Source organism: Colletotrichum lupini, chromosome 5 (genome assembly GCF_023278565.1).
Source record: "Colletotrichum lupini chromosome 5, complete sequence".
Classification (NCBI taxonomy): Eukaryota; Fungi; Ascomycota; class Sordariomycetes; order Glomerellales; family Glomerellaceae; genus Colletotrichum; species Colletotrichum lupini.
In genome coordinates this window covers 1640165-1665148 of record NC_064678.1, presented here as the reverse complement: position 1 = coordinate 1665148, position 24984 = coordinate 1640165, and the positions used below count along the sequence as shown (strand labels likewise).

Sequence of the window (24984 nt, the reverse complement as noted above, 5' to 3'; positions counted from 1 at the left end):
TCTTGCGATGGGGCGGAAGGTTTAAAGAGAAAAAGTTATCGAGCCGATCCGACTTGGCGTTTCTTGACTCAGCGCGTTCGTAATAATTTACAAACGAGTCACCTGGAAGTTCATGAATACTCCTTCCTGCCCGATAAATTTTAGAGTTCTGCTAGGGGGGCTGTGTTAGTTGGCTGGGCGGGCTGTGTCCCATTTTTCCTAAACTGATCTGACCAATGAGAGGCCAGGGACTATTCCAACCGATTTCCACTACTACTAATTACCCACTTCTACTTCCACTTACCTACTTTAACCTACCTACCTCAACCTCGCCGTCGCCGCTCGCGAAAAGTAAAGCTATTGCGACTTTTTGACGGAGGCACTGCTAATTAACCTAATTAACCTAATTACCCTTACGTAATATAAAAATCGAGGTTCGTTAAGATCTCTCGATTGCTAGAATAAAAGCTAAAATAATTTTCGAATTATATAAGTTTACGTAAGCCGGTTCTGCATAAGGCTGGCAGTGGAAAGCTAGAATTAATTACTTACCGTGGTTAGCTAAGAAAATCGCGTTTATCCTATTGGTTAGAAAAAGTGGGACACAGCCCGCCTAGCTAACTAACACAGCCCCCCTAGCAGAACTCAAATTTTAATGAACGGCAATAGAGAATCGAGACTATCGAGTCACCCCTCACCGCCAGAATCTTTGGCTGGATGATCCTCGTTCAGGATCACACATGCATTGACAAAAGCAAAGGCGGTCACTCGGAAGTCTTAAGGTAGCAATGGCTCTGAGCAAGAGGACACTAGGAGTGTAGGCGGTGAACGATGAATTAAAGATCCATCGCAGCTTACCTTCCACGACGTCTCGTAGCCAGGAGACTGGCGCTCTCGCCTGCTTTGAAGGCATCGTTGAAAGCGACTTGCGTTTGAGTGCTGGGGCTAATGTACCCGTTGGGCCCGGTGATTAAACATAATCGCCGGCTCGTTGAGCCTGCTTACTGGTCAGTGAGAGAACACTAATCTGCATTCCCGTAGGCAAGTCACGTAAGGCTGTTAACTAAGCAGATAAACAGGTCATATGTGCGACTCATCTTAAAGGTGAAATGAATAGTGCGATTCAAGCAAATTCCCCAAAGGACATCGATAGTTCATGTGTTCTCGTACGCATTCAACATCGTAGATTGTGTAGTCAATACCCTGCAGAATGCAGCATAGTCATTGGCACAAGTTCGGGGGACTGCCACAATCCGTTTCTTGAAGTCCGGAGATTTGATACAATACGGAAATTACAACACGCAATCCCCGAAATCTTGGAGTTTCTTGCTGGCATACAGGAGGCAGTGATTTGTTAAGATTATTGGCATCGAATGGAGAGAAGTCTAAAATGATGTAAAAGACTGCCTTCGCCAAACTGCCTCATTCTAAACTGATACCGATTTCTCGGATCGCGCGTATATCCTCACAGGTCAACTTTTCTTTCGTTCCCTCAACCTCTTCCACTCGTGTGCGCCAATAGTTCCCAAAGTCTCCTAGGTCAAAACTTGGATTTATCAACCTGATAGCAAGTTCTTCCATCAATTCTTCCAAGTTGTCGGCCAAATATCGGTCTTCCTCCTGTATTTCTGCCACTTCCTTTGGGTCCATTATCCATATCTCATCATACACATTCGTGATGTTTCTGGCTCTTATCCTGGTGTCGTACTTATACTTGCAGCATGTATGGCTCATACCGAGGAAATCAAACGTCGTCGCGCGTACAAAATCTAGCAAAGGTTGCGGATTTTGTTGGCGCGAAGTATGCAGAATGGTTGAAAAGACATTCCACAAGTGATTCAATATCCAGTATTCGCTGACATAACTGTCACCTCCTGGCCAAGCCTTGGCGAATGCGGAGGCTGGACTACACCCTCGGCTTGAGCAATAACATTTGCAACCGTCTCTAGATGTATCAGAAAGGATTCGTGTAAGAAGTGACTTGTTCTTGACATGGTAGACAGCAGGGTGAGAAGAGTCAATGTAGCATGGAAGTTTTGACATTTTCCCAAAAGCAGTGGCCAATCGAAGAAGAGTAGTAGGAGACGCAGACGATGAAGGTACTGTCCCGTTCGAACTACAGCTAAAAGTAGGGATGGCATGCTTAATGTCAGCCCCGTGAGCTTCAAACCAGGCAATAGAGTTCAATAAATCGTCAGGATTTTTCTCGAAATAGTCACCGAATATTCTCATGGTTACTAGCGGGATCCAACCATTGAATGCGAAGTTAAACCCTTCGAAACCGGAGCGGTATAAACCTTCCGTTAATTAACTATTCTATTAGATTAGAAGTTTAATTTAACCGTAGTATATAGCTAACTACGCAGGGGCTAATTAGGGGCCCTATTTAGGATTATTATAACTAGCCTAACTTATAATTAGAACCTCCTTTTTATACTTACTACGTAAATATTTATATAGTTTAATTAATCTCTTTATTAATTACGGTTCGAATTAATTACTTTATAATAAGGATATTAATACTAATTAGTAATTAAATTCTATTATTATAGATTAGTAAAGTATTTTGTTATATAGAAGAGACGACTTCTTAATATTATACGGGATAGGAGATTTATACTAATTAACTTTATAAAAATAAATAAAAAGGGGCAATCCTCGAATATTATATAGAATTAAGTAATTATAGCCCTTTATTATTTATAAAAAGTCGATATTTATTATATTAAACTACGTTAATTAATAAAACTACTTAAGTAACTAGCCTTTTATTATTACTTTAAGTAGCTTTTTTATTAAATAACTTTTTTATAACTAGCCCATAATTAGAAATTAACTAATTAAATTAATAAAAAAAATACTTATATAATAACTACTTATTTAATTAATTAATACGATAACTAAGCTTAATAGTTTAATATAAAAAAGTACTATATAATTAAGAAAAAGAATTTTTAAAATATAAATATTCTTAATAAGCGTAATAAGAACCCGTATAAGAGTTATAAAATTAAAAGATTTATAGTATATAAAAAGGTTTAATATTATAAAAAATTTATAAATATAACCTTAAAGCTTATAATCTAGTAATCTTTTTAGAGCCCCTTTAATTACTCCCTAAGTATTATTTAAAAATATAATATAGGGAATAGTTTAATAAAAAAAGAGGAGATTTAGAAGTCTTAATAATATTAAATTAAGAGTATTATAGATTTTAAAAATTAATTTTTAAAAAAAAGCGGCTATTTTAAAGTAGTTTTATAACCTCTTATTATAGTTATTATTAGCTTAAAAAAAGGCTAAAAAAACGAGGATTTAAAGAAAAAAAAAAGAATCCCTTAAAATATTACTAAAGGGCTTCTTTTTATATTAGCTCTTAGTACGAGATTATTAATTTCGAGATATTAATTAAGTAATAAAAGGGATCGCTAATAAGTAATAATTATTTAACTATAATTAAATTATAAAAAGAACTACTTAAAAATATAAAATAGGGTATAAAGAAGTAGTAAAAGAAAGATTTTTAAAGTATTTAGCTTTATTAAATATAAGCGATAAGGGGGTATTTTTAATAAGTCCTTAATGTTTACGATTTTATAAAAAAGAGGGCTTAACTTTACTAATTATACTTAATAGCTTATATAGCTTCTCTATAAGCCGCTTAGTATTTATTTTTAATTATTTATATAAAATACCGCCCTAAAAGAAGTAAGTTAAAAAAGGAAGCTATTTAGAGATTATAAAAAATACGAGGTTTAAAAAGCTAAAAGTATATAGAATAGTAGAAAATTAGTTATTAATAAAAATCCCGAGACTAATTATTATATCTTTTTATAATAATATAAACGTTTATTATTATTATTAAGAAAAGAAATTACTAAAACCGACCTTTTTTATATTAAATAAAAAGGAGAATCTTAGTAAGTACGATAGTTAATAACTTAAAAAAGTAATAATAATTATTAAAAATAATAAAAACGAGAGTAGTAGCGAGATAGTAAAAAGAAATAAGAATCTCTTAAACTTTAATAAATTCGTTAAGTAATAAAAGTACGGATTTATTATAGCTAGTGTGCGAATTAAATATATTCTTATTAAAATTAAATATATTAATAACTACTAATACGAGTACGAGCTAGAGTACGACCCTTAATAAATTAAAAAAAAAAAAAAAAAAAAAAAAACCTAATCTTAAATAAAATCCTAATCTTTTATAAATAAGTAAATATTAACCCGGATTATTAAGGGACGTAGATATATAAAATCGTAAATTAGCCTAATAATAAGTAAATTAATACGATGTTAATTTATTTAACTAAGGTTTATAAAAAAAGGGGCTATAGGGGTGACCCCTATTTTATAAAATCGTAGACGACCTTAGTTATTAACTAAATAAATAGTTTATAAATATAAGCTTAAGAATTATAAAAGTAGTTAATAAATTCCTTTATATATAAGGGGTATTATTAGTATAGTTATAATTACGAGAACTATACGAAATCTTAATAGCGACGATTATAAAAGAGAAATTCGTATTATAAAACTAAGTATAAGTTAATAGGGTATATAATTACTTTAACGAATTTTAAAAAAAGGTAAATAATATAGATTTCTTTTTTATAATTACTAACGGTAATTTATTATTATAAAAAGATATATCCCCCCGACGGAGCAATCCGCCGGGGCCGTACTATATATTACGTATTAAGGAAAACTAAGTATATTACGCTCTATACTTAATTACTAATTAAAATAGCTCCTAACTTTCTTTTATAGTCCTCTAAGTTCTAGCTATTTAGAGGGCGAGCTATACTTATTTTAATATATATAAAACCTCTTAGTACTAGCCCGTATAAGTAGCTAGATCTTATATTATATACTCCTTCTTATTAAGGGTTAGGGGGCCCCTTATATATTCTTTTATATTTATAATATAGCCCGTATTAAAGGGATTTTTAGCTCTATAAAATATAATTTCTAAGCTAGTATTAATATATTAAATCTTAATATCCGTATTAGCCTAGCTATTTATAGCGTTTATACTATTACCTAGCTAAATTCCGTATTATTAAAAGGTATTTTACTAATCCTTAAGTATATTTACGTTAGTTATAATAATTATAGCGTCGAGCTAACTAAAGAGGGCGCCTAGCCCGAGAGGAATAAACTTATTAATAGGTATTTTTAGTTTACTAATTACTAACTATATACTAAGAAGTTCTTATTAAAATAGTAGTTTATATATTAATAAGTTTATTTAGTAGATTTATTTAATAGATTTGTTTAGTTTAAATAGAGCTTTAAGTAATATTAAAAGCGATAAAGATAAAAAAAATCTTTACGAGCTTTAAAAAGTAGTAAATATTAGCCTATTTAGCCCTTTTTTTTTAAAAACCTTTACGTTATTATTAAAGTTTAGAACCTCTATAGTTAAGGGCCGTTTTTAATTATTATAGCTAACTATTATAGCTAGCTATTACGGCCGACCTCTATTATTAACTTTTTTAACTAGCGCCGCTATAGGGTAGCTTACTTATCCCAAATTATATAATAGTTTTCGTATTAAAATTACTATATTACGTTAAGTACGTACTTAGGGTATATTATATATATTATATAATTAAAAAATATACCGTATTATATAATTTCTTTTAAAAACGTAATCCCGTTAAGGTCGATCTTTTATACTTATAAAACTAAAAAGAAACTACTATATAAAAGGATATATAGAAGTAAAATATAATATTAGAAATATAATAATTAACGATTTTATTTATTTCGATTTATAGTTCGTTATTATTATTAATACGAAATTTAGCGCCGATTAACTAATATAAAAAAAGAAAATAACCTGAAGTTATTAATAGTACGTAGTAACATAAGGATTATATATAAATACTAAAAATATAATAATAAATACGAAGTAATTTATAAACTTTAAAAAGATCTTTTTAAAAAAGAAATTATATTCTAAGGAGAAGTATAAAGTTTTATAAAAAGCTTTAATAATATTTTATAATTATTATAAAAAGGTTAGGATTAGGGAATATTAGTATTATTTAGTAATTAATATTATCCTTACGGGTAAAGCCTCTAATTATTATTATAAAGCGGTACGTAATCTCGATTAAAACGACTTTTTTAGTATTATTAACGTAATTTAAAGCCGCTTTAAGACTTATAATAAGAACCTAAAGCTCCTATCTAAATTACGAGCGATTTTCTTTTAAATCTTTTAGCTAGAATAATAAAGGGTAAATTGCGAGTAAATTTTTTTAAAAAGCTTATTAATTAAATTAATAAGCTAGTAAAAACTTAGCTAAATAAGGGAACTAATAAGTAAAAAGTTAAATATTTTTATACTATAGTTTAGTACGTACTAAAAGTAAAAATAACCTTATACTAAGTATTTAAAAACTATAAAACGCTCTATTTAAGGCTAAGATCTAGCTTTAATATTAAAACGAGAATACTATACTAAATTTATTTTTAAATATATAACGGCCCTTATTAATAATATTAAGTTAATTAAATGTATAATAAAAAAAGAAAAGAAGCTAAATATAATAATCGTTAATAAGGAGGCCCTAATTCGTTAATTAAGTAAAGATTTAATTTATAAGTAGGGTGATAAAAGAAGTAATATTATATTTATAAAAAAAATAGATATTAATTAAATAACTACTCTAAAGAAGAGCGTACGAAATTATATAAATAATATAGAAAGTTAAGGGTAATAAATAATAAAATTAGCCCTCGTTAATTTAATTAATTCCTTATTATATATAAGGGCAGATCCGGGGGTATGGAACTTAGTAATAATAGTTAAAATAGCGGCCTAGAGTATTTACCCCCTATAGAAATTTAAAAAACAAAGAAAATCTCGCCCCCTATACTAACGAATTAGATTATAATAAAATTAACGACGTTAACTACTCTTTTTTTACCTTATTAGCCTCTAGAGAATATATAAAGCTAAATAAATAAAAAGTAATAAAAGCTCTTAATAAATAGGCTTTTATTTATAAATAATAAAAAAAGGTTCCTTAAATAATAAATATAAAAGTAGCTAAAAGGGCGAATTTAATAAAATAAAAGCCTATTTTTTTAATATTTAAAAAAAAAGATATTACCTCTCTTAATATTTTAAAAAAAAGAATATAGTATTAAATAAATCTAAGGGTAGCTAGAGGGGTCCTTTTTATACTACTTAGATTCTTTAAATAATAAGCTCGTATAAGTATTTTATATGAGCGAAAAATACGGCTTAAATAAATTTTATAAAATTATCCTAAATATTAAGGCATTATAATAGTTAATAAAAAGAAAAAGATAATTTTAAGTATTATAAAAGATCGCGTTAATAATACTTAATACGTTAATAATAAGTATTATAAGGATTAGCTTTAGCTTAAGTAAGGAAATCGTTATTTTAAATATAATAAAAATAGAAACGCACTTCGGAACAATAACTTTTTATATTTTACTTATTAATACCCTATTTCTCTTATATTTAAAAAATATAAATTAACTAGGTATTATATTTAATAATACGAAGAATAGAATTTTTAGTAATAAGTATTTTAAAATAGTTAAATAATAATAGGGATATATGTTTATAAAGTTTATTAATAATACGAAGTTAATTAATTACTTAATAAAAAATAAGCTTAGATAACTATATTAAAAATTCGGGTACTCGTCGGTTACGAGGCTATATAACTTCTTAAAGTAATTAAGTAATAATAATATTAAAATAGGGACGCTAGAGTAATTAATAAGAATATATTATTAATACTAAATAAATATATAGAGCCTACGTAGATTTAAATTTAAATTGCGTAATAAGCTTAACTTTAATTAAGAAATCGTTATCGATATTTTCTATTTAAATAGTTAGCTAGTCCTATATATAATTAACGTAGCTATATTTTTTTAAATAGGGCAATTCTTTTAGGATTTATAAATAAAAATAATATAGTTAGCCTTATAAAAGGGATAGATTAATATATACTAAAGACCGTTAGATAGTATTAAAACTAACGCTAATACTAGTTTTAAATTAGTAAAATTTAGAAAAAATACGATAGCTTATAGTATATAGTTAAAAATCGTACTTATTAAAGCGTATTATAGTATTAAAAAGGTAGAAAGGGCATATTAGTAATTAAAAAGGGCGTTTAGAATTATTAAAAAGGAAAATCCCGATTTTACTAACGATAAATACTTTAAATAATACTTAAATATTATAATAATATTATAGGGCCTAATGGGCTTATACTAACGCTATTAGTATTTAGAATATATTTAAAAACGACCTTAGCCTCGTTATTATCGCTAAATATAAGCTAATAAGCCTAAGTAATTAAAAAAGTAATATAGGTATTACGCGAGGTAAGCGTAAAAAAATAAGTTAATAAAGTAATTACTATGCGTAATAGGCCCGATATAGGGGGTAATTTAAATATATTATTAAATTTAAATATATAAATATAGTACGAAATTACTTAATAATAAGCTAAGCTATATAAATTAATTTTTATTAATAAGCGATCTTATATAGTTATAAAGGATCGTAACTAGCCCCTCGAAGTATTAATTACGGTAGTTAGATTATATTATATAAATCTTAGCGAGGTAATTTCTAACTTATAAAAAAAAAAAAAACTAAGGGAAACTATATAACTCGTAATAAAAGTATAAGAAATTATTCTTAATAAAATCGTCGTAATAGTATTAATAAATAACGAGGAAGAGGAAATTACTAAAAGGGTATTGATATTATTATTATAGTAGTGGGTATTAGGGCCCCTATAGGCCCCGTGGCTTAGCCTTAGGCTACGAGGCTAAGCTTTTAATAATTACGTAACGAGCTAGACCGCTAGGCCTAAAGGGCTAGCTCGCTAATTTCTACTTATTATTCTATTTCTTTTTTTTTATATTAAGTCTTTAGTTAATTAAGTTAATATAATAGCGTTTTAACTTACTTCGAGTTCCTTTTTATAATACTACTTAATATTACTTAATTAACTATTTTTTAAAAACAAAATAATAATATTTTAATTAATTAACTACTTACTATCCTAACTAGCTACCCTTATTAAAAAAGCGTATAAAAGAGCCGAGTAATAGCTAACTAAATTAATCGTATATAAGTAGTATAATTAATACTTTTTTAAATATATACCCCCTTTATTAAATATAATAATTAAAGAATATAACTAAAGAGGCTAAGTTTTTTTTTATACTAATAGCTTTTAGTAAAATTACTACTTTTATAAGTCCTAATAAAGCGTTATAAGCTTTAATAAAGGTACTAAGCTTTTAGTTATTAACCCTAAAATTATACTATTTAACTAATTAATAAAGCGCTTTTTATTTTCTATTACCTAGGCCAATTACTTAGCGTACTTTAATAATATAACTAACTAGCTTACCTCGCTTATTTATATTTATAATAATATTCTTTTTAAAAAAAGACTAAGTAGTATATTAACCTCGACCTTATTTAAGAGCTATATTTTAAAAACAATAAAAAGACTTTATTTAAATAGATCGAATAATAACTAAAAATATATATTACTTAGTACTAATTAGAATAAGTCCTAGTTTTTATTATTAACTAGCTAAGTAATAATACTAAGCGCTTATACGTAATAACCTATAAGAACCTTAACTTTATATATATTATTATTATAAAGCTCTATATTATAAAAAAAGCCCTTACTTAAGCCTATATTAGTAATACGGCTATAGCTAAAAAACTAAAATAATTAAAAAACGGCTCTTAAACTAGCTTTATTTAAAATACCGCTACCCTTAATATATTAAAATAATAGTCAATATATTTAAAAATATAAAATAGTTATAAAACTACTTTAGCCTCGTCTTATTTTATTACTTACGGCTCTTAAAAAATACCTAACGTACTTATTTTTATAAATAATAATACTAACCTTAAGTTCAATTATTAGCTCTAATATATTATAAAGCGCTTAGAAAATACTAACTATAGTACGAATAAGTACTACTTAGAGTATATTATTAATAAAATTAAAAATAGTATTACGGAGTTTATATACTTAATACTAATTTCTAATAAAATTACTATAACTAAGTAACTATTTTACGAGCTTAAGTCGGCTTATACTAGCCCGATTATTATAAATAACGCTAGTTATAAACTAAACGTACTTATAGTTATACTTAAAAACGTTTATTAAAAATACTTTATATTTACTAAGCTCGTATATATTAATAAGCTTTTAGAGTCGTAATAAAAGCGCCGTTTCTATAATAAGCTATTTATATATATTTTATAACTAGGCTATATTAAAATACTTAAATAATACGGCTACTTTTTAAAAATATACTAAGTACGTTACTTAGCTAGCTAATATAATATAGCCCCCTTTTATAAAAAACCGCCCGGTTAAAGCTTCTAGTTAAACTCGCTAAACTTTAAATAAGAGTAATAAAAATAATAAAAATAATAAAAATACTAAAGGTACTAAATAGGACCGAGGTCGTACCTTTACTTATAAAACGATCCCTAAAGCCTTATATTAAAAGCTTAAGGATAATAATACTTATTTTATTTATAATAATACTAAATATATTTCTAAGGATTATTTTAAGAAGTTAAAAACTATTATAGTTATTATTAACGCTACCGAGGGCCCTATTAAAATAAAGTCGGGTTTAAAAAACTAAAACTTTTAATAAAAATAAACTCTTAGCTAGGGGATATATATAAAAAAGACGAAAAATTAGTAATTAATTTAGTAAACCTATAGGATTTCGTAAGGGGCTAGCCCCTTAAAATAGAGCTTATATTAATATTTAATAAATATAGAATTTACCTAAGAGCTTTATTTAATATAAAAGCTAATAAGTACGGATTTATAAATAATTACGTAACTTCTTTATTATAATAATTCTACGCAGCCCTATTTTATAAATTATTATACCTAATCCTTATTACTAAATTTAATAAAGAGCGATTAAATAATATTAATATAATATAAACCGCTAACTTATATATTAATTAATAGGTCTTTTTAAAAATACCCCTCTTTTAGCTTAATACGGGCTACTACGACCTAATTTTAAAATAAAAGTAGTTTAAATACTATAGGGTAAACCTTAATATTCGCTATTAACGTTTAATATAGCCTAAAAACCTATTATTATAAGAAACGCCCTCTATTATTATTAAGGATATCGAGGACCTATATACCCTAGAAATTATTAATATATAATACTAAATTAACGCCGATTATTAATGAGACTTATTTAAAATAAATATAACCCGCTATAACTAAAAGCTCTAGTAATAGCGGGCGAAGGGTATACTAATTAGGATATTATTATACTTATTAAAAACGATAGCCCGTTAAATATAGTAATTAAACGAGGCTAAGAATATAAAGAAAATAAAACGTACTTTTAATAATACTAATATCGCCCCCGTAGAGAGGGCTAGGTAATAAAAACTATACTTAGTAATAGTATAAATAAATATTACTTTTATTAATACTCCCGTTTTTAAAAAGAACTTAAAATAAAACGATATTAAAATAGGCTTTATATTATTTTATTAGCTTAATTATATTATAAAAAATAAAAAAGAAGAAATAGACCCCTTATATAATAATAACTAGGTTATTTATAACCTTATAATAACGAACTTATTAAAGTATTTACGGCCCTAGACCGACGTTTTTAATAAAATAGTTAGTAATATACTAGCGCTTTATAAGCCGTATAACTATAAGATCGAGCTCTTAAATAGTAATAAAAAGAAGCTAACTTATTATTTTTTATATAAATAGTTAATACCTAAGTTAGAGGTTATAAGGGCTTATTTATTAAAGTATTTATAAAAGAGATTTATCGAGCTAAGTAATACTCTTTTTATATTACTAATACTATTTATAAAAAAATATAATAATAGCCTACGCTTTTATATTAACTTTTATAAGCTTAATAAGGTTATAAAAAAGACTACTACTCTTTATTATTTATTAATAAAACCCTCGCGTAGCTAAGTAAAATAAAAATATTTACTAAGCTAAATATTAAATAGGCCTTTTACTATATTTAACTTAACTTAGCCTCTAAGGACTTAATAATATTTAGAACTTATTACGGGGTATATAAATATAAGGTAGTACTTTTTAAGCTTTATAATAAGCTTATTATATATTAATAATATATAAATAAGATATTAATAAAGTATTTAAATAACTTCTATATAGCGTATATAAATAATATCTTAATTTTTTTTAATAACCTCCTTTAGTACTAAGAGTACGTTATTAAAGTACTAGACTGCTTATAAAAAATAGGCTTATAAGCGGATATTAAAAAGTACGAATTTAGTATTACTTTTACGAAGTACTTAGGCTTTATAATTTTAATAAAAAGTATATAGCTAGATAAAAAAAAATTTCTATAATTAAAAACTAAAAACTATTTATATTATTTAAAAGTATCTAGTCTTTTTTTAAGTTTTATAACTTTTATAAGAGGTTTATAAAAAATTATAGCTATTTAGCTAGGCCTTTTACGAAGTTAATAAGTAAGGGAGTTCTTTTTAACTTTAGTATTAACTACGAAACGGCTTTTAAAGTTATAAAGCTAGTATTAATATCGGTACTTATCCTCTATTATTTTAAATTAGAGTTATTAACGTAATTAAAAATAAATATTTCTAACTTAGTATACGCCGGGGCGCTATTATAATAATAAAAAAATAATAAGTTATAATACTTAATAACTTTTTATTTAAAAATAATAAGTAGCGTAGAGCTTAACTATACTATTTATAATAAAAAGATATTAATAATAATATTATATTTAGAAAAATAGCGCGCGGAGCTCGTAAGTTATAAATATAAGTTCGATATTATTATAAACTATTAGTTATTATTATTTTTTATAACTAAGTACCTACTTAACTTATAATAAGCCTACTAAGCTAGTATATTAGTAGATTTTAATTTTTAGATTTATTATTACTTAGGGAAGGAGAACGTACTAACTAATGCCCTTTTATCAAAAATAGAAGATATTTATACTTAGTAAGTACTAAAAGAGGCTAATAGGATATAAGTCCTTTTATTATTAAGACTATTATTTTTTAATATTATAGCGGAGCTATAGGCGTTATTAAGTACCGCTATTAACTAATTATAACTTATAATTAGCTTATTTTTATTAAAAAACGAGCTCTAGGGGTACTTATTAATAAAAAGGATTTTAAAGCTTAATAAGGACCCTATTATAGCGTCTCTCCTATTAATATAAGTACTAATAACTAAAGAATATAAGCGCTAGTTTATTTAAAACGACGGATTATTAATAATAAATAAGAAGCTCATAGTACTTAAAAAAGAGAACCTCTATATTATAATTATTTATAAAGTCTATAAATAAAAACTCCTTATTTACTTAGGGTATAATAAGGTTATAAAAATAATTAAATAGTAGTACTACTAGCCGGGCTTAATAATAAATACTTATTAACACGTACGGAATTATTATACTTACTATTAGTTATAAAAGCTACGTAATAAACTCCTAGGGGAACTAAAACCGCTATTAATACCTAACTACTTATAATAATATATTTTTATTAACTTTATAAATATCTTTACTAATTAAAAAGAATTTAAATAATATATAAGTAATAATAGACTACTTAAATAAAAGGGCGATATCTATTCCTTATTATAAAACTATTATAATAAAAAATATAAGCCGAATATTTTATAAGCGGGTACTACTTATTTTTAGCTTATTAAAAGCTATTATATTAAACCGAGGCCCCTAATTTATTTTTAATTTCTAAGAGGAGCTCTATAAAATTTACGGAGTTAGACTATAGTTATTAATAGTAGATTATTTATAAACGGACGGCTAAATAGAGGTACTAAATTAGTATATCTTATAGTAATTAAGATTATTAATTAATTAATATTAAAATAAATAAAATAATATATTATTTATAGTTAACTTTATTTATATTACTTAGCTTAGCGAGATTATAGGGCTATTATTATACGAAATAAAATTTAGTTATTAACTATGGCTTTTTTTTAACTAGTCTAAGTAAACTTATTAATTTAGCTTTATAAAGAAAAAGCTAAATTATACTAACGCGTAGCGTATAGCTTAGAGAATATACGAGGCCTAGGAGATCGCTAGGGGTAATATAAAAGTTATTTAAATATAATATAAAAAGTATACTAACTACTACCGGCGCCCGGATAACTTAAAAATAAGAGACTAGGTCTTTGTTAATACCTCGTACTAAAAGTTTACTAACGTAAATAAACTATAATAACTATAAACTAGCCTATAGCCTATTATTAATACTAAATAGGGGGGTATATAAGTTATAAAATTATTAATAAATAGCCGGGTATACTTAGTTTTCTACCTAAATAAGCTAAAAAAAGCTATTGACGACTTATTATTTAAATAGAACTAAGAACCGCTATTACTAATTACTAATAATAATAGCGAGCTAGAGTACGAGGTTTTTAAAATAATTAAGTTATAATTATATAAGAAAAAGCTATAATATTAAGTAAATTAAAAAGGATATAATACGGATTTAACGTAATATAATATAAAGAGCTTTAAATATATACTAGTAGCGCTATAAGCGTTCTATTACTAATACTTAATTACTAAGGGTTTATTATAAAACCTAAATATATGAATAAAAGCTATTATAGCTAGCGATTTACTATTACTAAGGGACGACGATAATATAATAATAATAATTATAATTATAAATTTATTAAAATAAGGGGTAATTAAGAGGTTTATTTTTTAATATTATAAATAGCGCCCTTTAGTATAAAGGGGGGGGTAATATTATAATAATAAGTATTAGGGCCCCTATAGGCCCCGTAGCTTAGTTTTAAACTACGAAGCTAAGCTTTTAATAATTATATAACGAGCTAGACTACTAGGCCTAAAGGGCTAGCTCGCTAGTTTCTATTTATTATTCTATTTCTTTTTTCTTTATATTAAGTCTTTAGTTAATTAGGTTAATATAATAGCGTTCTAACTTACCTCGAGTTCCTTTTTATAATATGATTAATAAGTCGTTATAGAAGAATATAATAATAAGCCCTAACGCGGTAATTTATTATTAGTAACGAGGTAATTAATACCTTTTATATAGTAAAAGAAAAAGCCGATTTTAAGTTAGTAATTAAACTACGTAAAAAAGGTATAATTATAACTAATAAAAAGCCGTTTAAGGGATTAGATCTTATCGAAGTAGATACTTTTTATAATCGAGGGGTCTATTAATTTATTTTTTATAACTTAGAGAAGTATATAAACCTCTATATATTTAAATCGTAAATAGTTTATAAAATTAAGAAGAAAGGAATACCTTAACTATATAAAAAGTCTAAGTATATAATCTAAGGGTATAATAAGGTTAAAAAGGCGATACTACTTATATAATTACTTATTATATAGCGCTATAGCTAATAGTTAATAATAATACTAATAGTATTATTATAAAAAAAGAGATATAAGATTTAGAGCTATAATATTACTTAGGCTCATACTTAATTAGCTATAGGGCTTATAAAGAAAATCCTAGCTTATTTACTAAAGGAAATAGCTAGTAAATATTTAAAAAGTACGATTATTAAAGTACTTAAGCTACTATATAGGCTCGTAAAATCGGGTACTTATTAATAAGCTATATACTACGATTTTTATATTAATTAATTATTAATAATTATATTTACGTACGACCCGTGCTTATTAATCTTAGAGTATAAAAATAATTAATTTAGGATCGTCGGAATATAAACCGATAATATATTAAGCCTATTTAATATTAATTTTATAAAAAAAAAGAATAAAGAGCTTTAAAAAGCGGGCTTTATAACGAAGCTAAAAGAGGTCCTTATAACAAATACCCCCTTAATATTTAATAATAAAATTCTTATTATAAAAGAGGAAACCGTCGTTTTTTAATAAAAGGGGTAGGGTAAGAAAATTAACTTTATTAATCTAAACATAATTAATATTAAAAAGTAATATAAAACTAAGCTTACGTAAGGAGTATATATTATAAGTATTTATTAGCTTAAGGTAATATTTAATTACGTTAGGGTAGTATAAACTATAGATTTAACTAAATAAAACGTTAAAGTACTTAATAAGTAGTTTAAATAGTAATAAACGAGTTTTAATCAAGGCCTCGTTTATTACTTAATTAACTTTATAATTAATAAGCTTTATATCTTTATTAATAAGTTATTTACGAATAATAACGACCTTACTTTATAATTAGGGTATATTATTATCCTAGCTAACGAGAGTATAAATAAGAGCGAATTTATTATATATAATAATATAATTTATTATTTATTAACTAAAAATAAGTAAGTAATAAGAAGTATATTAGTATTAGAGGTTTATAGTATAGTTAACGGTATTAATCTTTTTTATTTAATTTTAATAATATTAAAAAAGATTACTAATTAACTTAGCTTTTTATTAATCTTAATAGTTATTTATATAAATTCTTATTTACTATATAAATACTTTATTAAATTAGGGATAATAAAAAGAAAGAGGCTTATAATTAATATTATAGCCCTTAAGTAATTATATAAAAAGCGCGAGATACTTAAAATCCGTTAAATTAATAATAATAATAACTTCGCTAACGCTTTTATAAAAGTAGTACTTAATAAGGGGTTAGAATAATTCGTAAATAATAAAAAAGTTAATATATAAATAAAAGGATAGGTTATATAAAAAAAATAGAGAAAAGGGGTAAAAAGAGACGATTTAATAAACGGACCTAAGGTTAAATTATATTTCTAACTATTTATTTTTACTTTTTTATTCTACCTTTACTAATTACTCGGGCAGTTCTTAATATCGATTATATAGTATTAATATATAGTATCAATAAATACTCCTACTATCTTAATAAACTATTTTTTTTAGATTTTTTAACTTTTTAACTTTCTCTCTTATAAAGTTTATAACTACGGATTATTAATAGCGATATTAAGCGCCCGACGCTACTACTTTATAAGCCGCTTACCTAGCTAAGTTTATTACCCTCTAAGTAATAGTAGCTTATAATAGTATAGTATTAAAAATACCCTCGTTGCCGTTATTAAGAATAATACCGACCTCTATAAGTACTAATATACGCTTTTAACTTCGACTCGCACATATATATATATATTCGTTATTTCGTTTTTTTTATTAAAATTAAAAAACGCTTCCCTCGCCGTTTATTATTATTACGCTATTACTATTACCTTATTACTATCGCCCTATCGCTATTACCCTATTACTATTATTATTACTATTACTATTAAATCGTCTACTTATTCTTAAATATATATTATTAAAATACTAAGACGCGTAGTTATTATTAACCCCTAGGGCTTTTTTAATAACTAGAAGTTCGATCTTATAAATATTATATTAAAAAACCCTAAACTATAACACGGCCGTCTTAAGGAATACGGATTAGATACTATTAACTTAAAAATTAAAAAAATATATATTAATATAGCTATTACCCTAATAAGCACCCAGTTTATATAATATAGTAGCCTCGAAATACTTAACTAATTCTAAAATATTATTAATATTCTAAAAACGTAGCGTAAGAGTAAGTTAAGAAAGATTAAAAAGGATATTCTAAAGTTATTAAATAAGGTAGAAAATAGGGGGTAGTTTTTAGCTATTTAGAGAGTAATTAATATATTATAATAGGATCGTTAGTATTTAGTAACGGCTATAGCTAGCTATTATTAATTATAAAGTTTGTTACGTAATAAAAATACCTAATATTAACCCTAATAAACTAGCTTACCCATAAAGGCGAAGATGGCCCCTAATAAGGCGGACCGGACCCCAAAGGGGTATTTCTAACTATAATAAGTAAATTAATAAAAAAAAGAGAAAGTTAGTATTAAATTAGAAATCTAATTTAATTACGGTATATAGCCGACTATATAAGGACTAATTAGGGGCCCTATTTAGGATTATCATAATTAGCCTAACTTATAATTAGAACCTCTTTTTTATACTTATTACGTAAATATTTATATAGTTTAATTAATCTCTTCGTTAACTACGGTTCGAACTAACTACCTTATAATAGGGATACTAATATATTTATTACCGGAGAATAATAGATTGATCCAGGTCGGACTCGCTAAAAGATTAAAGGTATGTCGATGTTTCGGGCCTAAAGTGCCTATAGAACTTCAAACGCGTTCGCTTGAAGCATGGTTTGTTTCGTTGTGCCCAGGGCGAACAGTTCTTGCACCGTCAAGGTTTTCCTTGCAAAACGCAACATCTCTCTCCTGCGAACGGCTAGTTCATCGCACAACAAGTCGATAATTTCCTGACTCTAATAATCAGCGTCGAGAGTATAAGGGTGTCCAAAGAATATAGCACTGTTCTCAAGATCGATGCTGGCCCCCTGTTCAAGCAACAATTTGACGGAGTCTACTTGATGCAAGAGTACGGCCGAGTGAATTGCCGTGAGTTGCGAAGCGTCTTCGAGATCAATGATTTGCCGACAGGCGTCTCCAGCCAATTCGAAAAGCAGTTGGAGGCCTCTGGGCCAGTAAGCGGCCACATGAAGCGGAGTCTGGTCGTTGTGGCATCGCTCGATCATAATGGATGACGACGCCATCAAAATCCTTCGGAGAGCCGGTTCTGACTTTTCAAAAAGCGCAGAGGACAATGCACCGTAATCAAATCCTTTCAGCGTCATTATTTTGAGGCTAACATAAAAAGACGAGATGTGTTAACATCAGACTTACCATCAAGATGCCACGAGAAACACTGGTAGATATCAGGTAAAGTCAAAATCTTGTATTCCGATAGGATGACTAGGTTTTGTGATTCTAAACCGAATAATGGGTCATCGATATATGGAGCACCTAGTTCAATTAATCCTTTTGCAATGACCAACGAGCCTGTTGGTAGATCTTGTGAAGTCCTCTTCGTATGCTCCATGCGCTCTCTTCTACGGAGCTCAAGAAACCATGACAGAGCCGAACTAGGTCTGTTAGTCTATTGAAGTTCAATGGTCGAAAACTGAGAACGAATCTTACCCGAAACATCCACTTTCGTTAAGGGGTACGCCCATAAGTACAAGTTCCTTCATGAACCGTACCCAAATCTCGGACATTCGATCAGGCCATAAGTGGCCATGCACATTACTAGCCCTCTTGTTGAAATTAGCAAAGCTTTAGAGTAGACGATGATATGGCACGGCAGAGTTCTCCTACATGAAGAAGAGTTTGATCGGCGAAGTTGTAATCACCTGGCGAGGCTCTGCCGCGCCTGAACAGACATCTCAAGTCCTTTGACACTGATGATATCTGAGCTTGAAGAGCTTCTGCTGTAATATCTGGAGTTCTACGAACTAATTCATCGACCAATGTAAAAGCAGGTGAGTCATTTGATACCAAGGATCGCGCTACTATTGCTATTGCAGGATGAATCTGTAAATCTCGGTAGAACAGTCGCCGTGAGTACTGGATTTCCAATTTCCAAGAAATCAGAATGCTGAAAAGTTGAAGCTTGCCTTTTATGGCTCGTTGACTAGGGTTCATGAAGAAGAGATCGCAATGGCTGTCGTGCTTGGGGCGACCACGGATAGACACGTCTCGCCGTCCGAGGAGAGAGTTGGCCCTGCAAGAACACCCAAAATTCTGAAAATTTTCGTCGCTCGGTATTTCTGAAGAAGGCAAAGTCTTCGGTGCATTATCTTCGAGTTTGATGCGAGATGATGCTTGGGCCACGGCGTCGCTTGTGAGGAAATTGTCTGCCGAGCTGTTTGCGGTGTTACTTCGACTTTCGTTCTTGGGATGCAGACTCTTCCCACGATGTTTCGGTGACGGAGGCGATGAAGGCGAGGAATTCATTGAAACGTCGCCGGCTCCTGGGCTAGACCTCAGCGATACCAATGACGAGCGTTCGAGCCCAGCCAGCTTTGTATCAATAACTTTTTCCAAAGCAGGCAATAATGCAGCTATTTGGCTTGCTGTCTTCTGATTTTCATACATGATTAGAGAAACCATTTTGACGGATTCGGAAATCGCAGCTTCTCGTAGCTCATTGGTAAGGTCACTGGAAACCACATTAGAACTAATCGAGTGCTCCAGTGGGGAAATCTTACGACATACTGGTTAAGGAGGAGCAAATAACTTGTCATTGCGGTGTAGAACCCTTGCATTTCTGCCTTTAGTCTGTCGAACTTGGCCTTTTGCAAGGGATACAGCAAATGTCTCGCGGCATCTTTTCCATACTCCTTGAGTTCTCTTGGCCCTCGTGACCGAGTTTGCTCTTTAGCTAGGATTTCAAATTCCTGAATGCATCCCTGACAGGCGTCGAAACAGTTTCTTAAGGACATTGACAGCGCTGAGTCGATGTGATGACTTGCTTGCAACCGAGTTTGTATCAGCTGAAGGAACGAATCTAGTCTTTGTGCATGCTCCGTGAGGTTGATGAGATCAAAGTCGCGTGACCTGTAATCTTGGCAGAAGGTATTGATACCTTTGCAGACAGTAAGTCCAAGGGAAACAAGACCCGCAACGCCACTGGATATAGACAGAGGATCCATGGATTAATGACGACGCGGCTTCACGTGTTGACCGGTGGTTGTCGTGGTCTCAAACCCGTGAGAATTTCTGGAGCAAGAAGGAGAATTAAAGAAAATGAACTCGGGGTGACAATGTAAGGGATAAGGACAGCCTGATTTCAGAAGGGTGAGAAGTAAGCAGCTGATGAGGCTGCAGGCTTTTTGACATTGCAGCACTGCTGACTATTCTCTTGGTGGTATGACACGGCGATTTGGTATCTCCCCAAGTGCGTGTTGGCAAGCAATGAATGGTTGCCTTATTTCTTTGATTGGATTAAGTGGATTGCGAAGGACCAATCATAAACGCATTCTGTCTGCTCTGTTGGCTTACTAGGGATGCCTTGTGTGGCTGAAGACGCTCAGAACACCTGCTGCTGATTCGGTCTGGTCGGTATTAACCAGATAAGTCTTGCGAGAAGCCTAGAGATGTACTTATGTCAGGTACATCTAGTTCAACCAAGGGACAAGGGAACTGTCATCATATCAACTTTCTGAGCGATTATCGTAATGAAAGCACGGTACAGCAAAACCTATGCTACTCTGGATCAGGTGACCTTTCGCACAATATACCACGAGCTCAGCATTGAGGTAGAGGTTGTGTTCAATTAATGAAGGCCCGGCATGAGAAAATTGACTTTGTGGATGGATAATCAGTTGAATTCTATGATTGTATCTTTTTACTCTATCGAAACATATGTTGTACAATCTTTTGCCATCCTCCCAATACTATGTGTAAGGTACACCCATTCCTATCGTCGCTGGAGCGTGTTCTTTAATAAATCGAACAAGGCAAAATATTTACTCGAGGTCGAAAGAGCGGGCACCAGTGTAGTGCTGAACAACAGCGTTGGGCTGGTTGGAGATCTCGAAGTCGGAGTTGGGGAGAAGGTGGGAGCCAGTCTGGTTGCTGCTGGGGGTAACAGGCTGAGAGACGGTGAGGGTGAGACCTTCGGCGCTGCGGACGACGTCGAAGGTGCGGGAGGAAAGGGTGCAGGTGCCCTCCTTGACATCGGGGAGAGTGCCGTCGGTGTTGCCGGGGACAAGAGCGGTGCAGTTGACACCGGTGGTCTCCATGGTACCGGGCTGGATGACAGTGAATCCGTAACTAGAAGGTTATTAGCATGTGTGAGAGGATGTTGCAGAGTTGTCAAAACTTACGAGCACTGGGTGCTGTGGGGAATGCAGTCGGCACCGAAGTTGGTGACCTTGAAGGTAACGTCACGCTTGCTGATGGCAGCAGCGGCAGCGACGGAGGCGGAAGCGAGAAGAGTGGCGAACTGCATTTTGAAGGTTGTGGTGGTGGTTTTGGTGTTTGTTTGGGTGATTAAAGAATAGGTTGTTGTGTGTTGTGAGTTGGTTGTGATTAGATGAGTTGATTGTGTGTGATACAGATCGAAATTACCATGATAACTTGCGAAGTTGTCAACCTTATATATCACTTTGATTGCAACCAAATCTTGAATAATACGAGGAGTCGGGAGGCTATCCACCGGGGCAATGACGATCGCCAACGGCGATCGGTGGACCCCGGTACTGCCGAACTCGTATTTGACCCGACTCCCGAATTAGTCTTGAGGTGAAACGTCATAGCCTCCAACCCCTATATGACGTCTATTATGCAAAATAAACAACGGAGAAGTCCACTTCCAATTACTCGATAATAGCCCTGTTCAATTTACAGTTTCCTGCCATGCGCAAAATAGGAATTTCTGATGGCGAGAGCGCGCATAATGAAACACATCAACCGCGCCCCCTTACCATAACATGCAGCATCTCCAATACTATGTACAATCACAGCCAATGTTGATCATGGCATAACATGGAAAAGGGGCTTTCCAACTTCAATTGCGGGAACACCTAGAATTCCCTCAAAAGACCCCCAGGCTTAAACTCCCGCATGTCCACAATGGATCCAGAAAAGCCCCCTCTAATGACGGGCTCAAGGTTTGGCAGCTTATGTTGTATGATTAGACGAACCCTCGTACGCATAGCCTTTTGATTGGATCACCCCACAACTTTCCCCGCCTCAAGGCACATGATGGGACGATTGTCAACTTTTAATCTATCTATTTTGGGCAGCTTGCAGACAAAGTCACCCCTGTCGCGCGATCATCACTCCCCCAACCTCGGAGAAAACTAGCTCCCCGGAGGCTTCTTTTTCAGCCCAGAAGGTTGATCGAGCGAGCCTTACGCACGCCAAGCTTCTTCCCGCGGCTCAGATGAACCGGGCCAAAGCCGATTACCCTGCGCGCAGCGTGCAGTTGGCCGACCCCACTCTCCCTGCCAAGCTTGAAGCGTTGGCATGTCGATGGCAGGGGTCTCCTTCTATGCATGACTTGTTGCTCGGCCGAAATCCTGAGCGTGGACTCTCTTGAGGTCATGATTTGTTGTCTCTGTTTATGTTTTGTGACTGACCATTCAAGCTGCTTGAAGATCGGAAGAGAATTTTCAGCCTGGAGTTCGAGAGATTTCCATCGGCTTCAATTCTGCAAGAAGCCGGGAAGCGAAAGAGACTTTTCTGCCAACTGTCAACTGGGGCTCCGATAAATCGTAACTCGAACCCACTGGGCTCAGTAGACTTTCCCGTCTACATTGGCAGGTGCTCAACAGGTTACCCAGCTCATTATCTCGTGGCGGTGAGACCTTCACCGATCCTCTCCCTCGCCAGTCTGCGGACGGTGGACCACTGAGCCTATACGAGATCCACCACTTGTGTCAAGGGGCTGTGGCAATGGGCGATGAGACATCGCTAATGACACAGGGACACGATAGACCTCGCCTAAGTCGGCTTCGCGGCTAAGTTCTATCGCTAAGGGAGAACAGGAAGCCAGCACGTTGAAGCGATTCTCGGTCTTTGAACGCTAAGAATAAGGTAACGTAACGTTGGCCAAGTCGCCGGGTGAATTGAGTCCGACCAACGTCCCTGAAAGGCATGTTCATGACGTCGATGTCTACTTCGTATCCGAATCCGGCAAGACTCGGCTCCCCATTCGGGGCGCCGGGGTATTCGGGGAAAAGTCTAATGCGGCTTTGGCGCGGCCCGCGACGCCACTTCCTCGATTCCAGGGTTCTCCTCTAACCGAATTTAGGATCAAGCCAGAGAGTAGTGTACATTTGGGTCCGCGCTGGTCGAGTGCTTTAGGGAGAGGCGCAACCTTCTGCGAAAACGTTTCGATCTGCAAGCCACAAGATACCGGCTGGTATCCTCGAAGGCGAAAAATTCTAAAATAAGAGCGTGTGGAAGAGGCTCAGCTGAAGTCTGAAAACTCAAGTTGAAAGCGCATCGTTCACCCTCACAGAAATGGCTGATTTTAGGTTCCCCGCGGGCAGCGAGGCTTCACCTTGTAAGAACTCCTTTTAATTATCCACAGCACATGAGTCACGCTAAATCATGCTGCGACCATTGTCTGTTTTCTTACATTTACAGCTCTTCGAGCAATTGTTAGATATGCTGCATGGTCATATTCTCCAACACAACGGTTTCAGCGCGTGTCTCTTGACTTCGCTGCGGCCTCGTAAGAACGAGAGAATCATTCCGGGTATAGATACCTCGTAGTACTGTCCCTTTTACTTCATCCTTTTCCCCTGAATTCTGTATCATGATTATCCACATACTTTCATCGCGGCAAGTGAACTTTGCTGGTTGCCAAAGTTGATCCGAAAGATCTCCCCATTTCTTCAGCCCATTCAAGATTTATCATGCGCTAGTATCAGGTCATCCTCGAAAGCTGCCTCTCAACTTGGCCCTTACTCTTCCATTTTCGATGGTCCTTACTACCAGTAAGTCATTCAAAATTTCAAATCAATGACATGCATTACTATCATCTCTGGGGAAGGACGATGTCGTAACATCACTACCTTTGGTTTGGGAGCTGCGAAAGTGACCTTGATACCAGCCCATGTAAGCTGAATGATCTATTAGCTGTTAGCTGGCTGCTGATCGTAGCTTCTCAAGCTCTGTGACATTCAGCTGAAGAGAACCTAGCTCTACCTGGTGGCTGGTCTCAAAACCTCTACCATGGTGACATGATCATGCGACCGATGACTTCACGATTGTGATCTTCCTTGTATGAATGGGTCATTGTTGCGATCTTCATACAACCCTGCTAGATTAGGTGAAGTAAATAGTACTCGCACAAGAGGAATTACTGCAACCATTAGTCGCCGTAATGGTGTGAGCAGCCTCTACGAGGGCAATATATTAAGATGAATTAGCTGCCCATGTATGACAGACGTCTCACAAGGCTTCTGCTCTAACGTGGCACGGGGAAACTGATCCTGATGTCATAGTCAAACGGGATTTTCAGTTTTCTATATGTAACATCAGCTAG

At 31.7% G+C, this 24984-nt stretch overlaps 4 protein-coding genes across 4 annotated transcripts; 1 reads left to right on the top strand and 3 right to left on the bottom strand.

Moving 5' to 3' along the window:
* Nucleotides 1–18409: 18409 nt before the first annotated feature.
* On the bottom strand, nucleotides 18410–19937 carry CLUP02_09888 (uncharacterized protein; the record flags this gene model as incomplete). The annotated part of the gene is made up of 4 exons (XM_049288865.1): nucleotides 18410–18765; nucleotides 18828–19066; nucleotides 19122–19237; nucleotides 19299–19937. The coding sequence occupies 4 exons, from the start codon at nucleotides 19935–19937 to the stop codon at nucleotides 18410–18412; spliced, it is 1350 nt and encodes a 449-aa protein (XP_049146009.1).
* A 143-nt stretch (nucleotides 19938–20080) lies between these two features.
* CLUP02_09887 (uncharacterized protein) lies at nucleotides 20081–20635 on the bottom strand (the record flags this gene model as incomplete). The annotated part of the gene is made up of 1 exon (XM_049288864.1): nucleotides 20081–20635. The coding sequence occupies one exon, from the start codon at nucleotides 20633–20635 to the stop codon at nucleotides 20081–20083; it is 555 nt and encodes a 184-aa protein (XP_049146008.1).
* An 816-nt stretch (nucleotides 20636–21451) lies between these two features.
* On the bottom strand, nucleotides 21452–21936 carry CLUP02_09886 (hypersensitive response-inducing protein; the record flags this gene model as incomplete). Its single annotated transcript, XM_049288863.1, has 2 exons — nucleotides 21452–21758; nucleotides 21812–21936. The coding sequence occupies 2 exons, from the start codon at nucleotides 21934–21936 to the stop codon at nucleotides 21452–21454; spliced, it is 432 nt and encodes a 143-aa protein (XP_049146007.1).
* A 623-nt stretch (nucleotides 21937–22559) lies between these two features.
* CLUP02_09885 (uncharacterized protein) lies at nucleotides 22560–24984 on the top strand (the record flags this gene model as incomplete). The annotated part of the gene is made up of 12 exons (XM_049288862.1): nucleotides 22560–22597; nucleotides 22746–23014; nucleotides 23095–23203; nucleotides 23264–23378; nucleotides 23546–23853; nucleotides 23933–23997; nucleotides 24081–24168; nucleotides 24284–24433; nucleotides 24526–24554; nucleotides 24624–24708; nucleotides 24815–24827; nucleotides 24886–24984. The coding sequence occupies 12 exons, from the start codon at nucleotides 22560–22562 to the stop codon at nucleotides 24982–24984; spliced, it is 1368 nt and encodes a 455-aa protein (XP_049146006.1).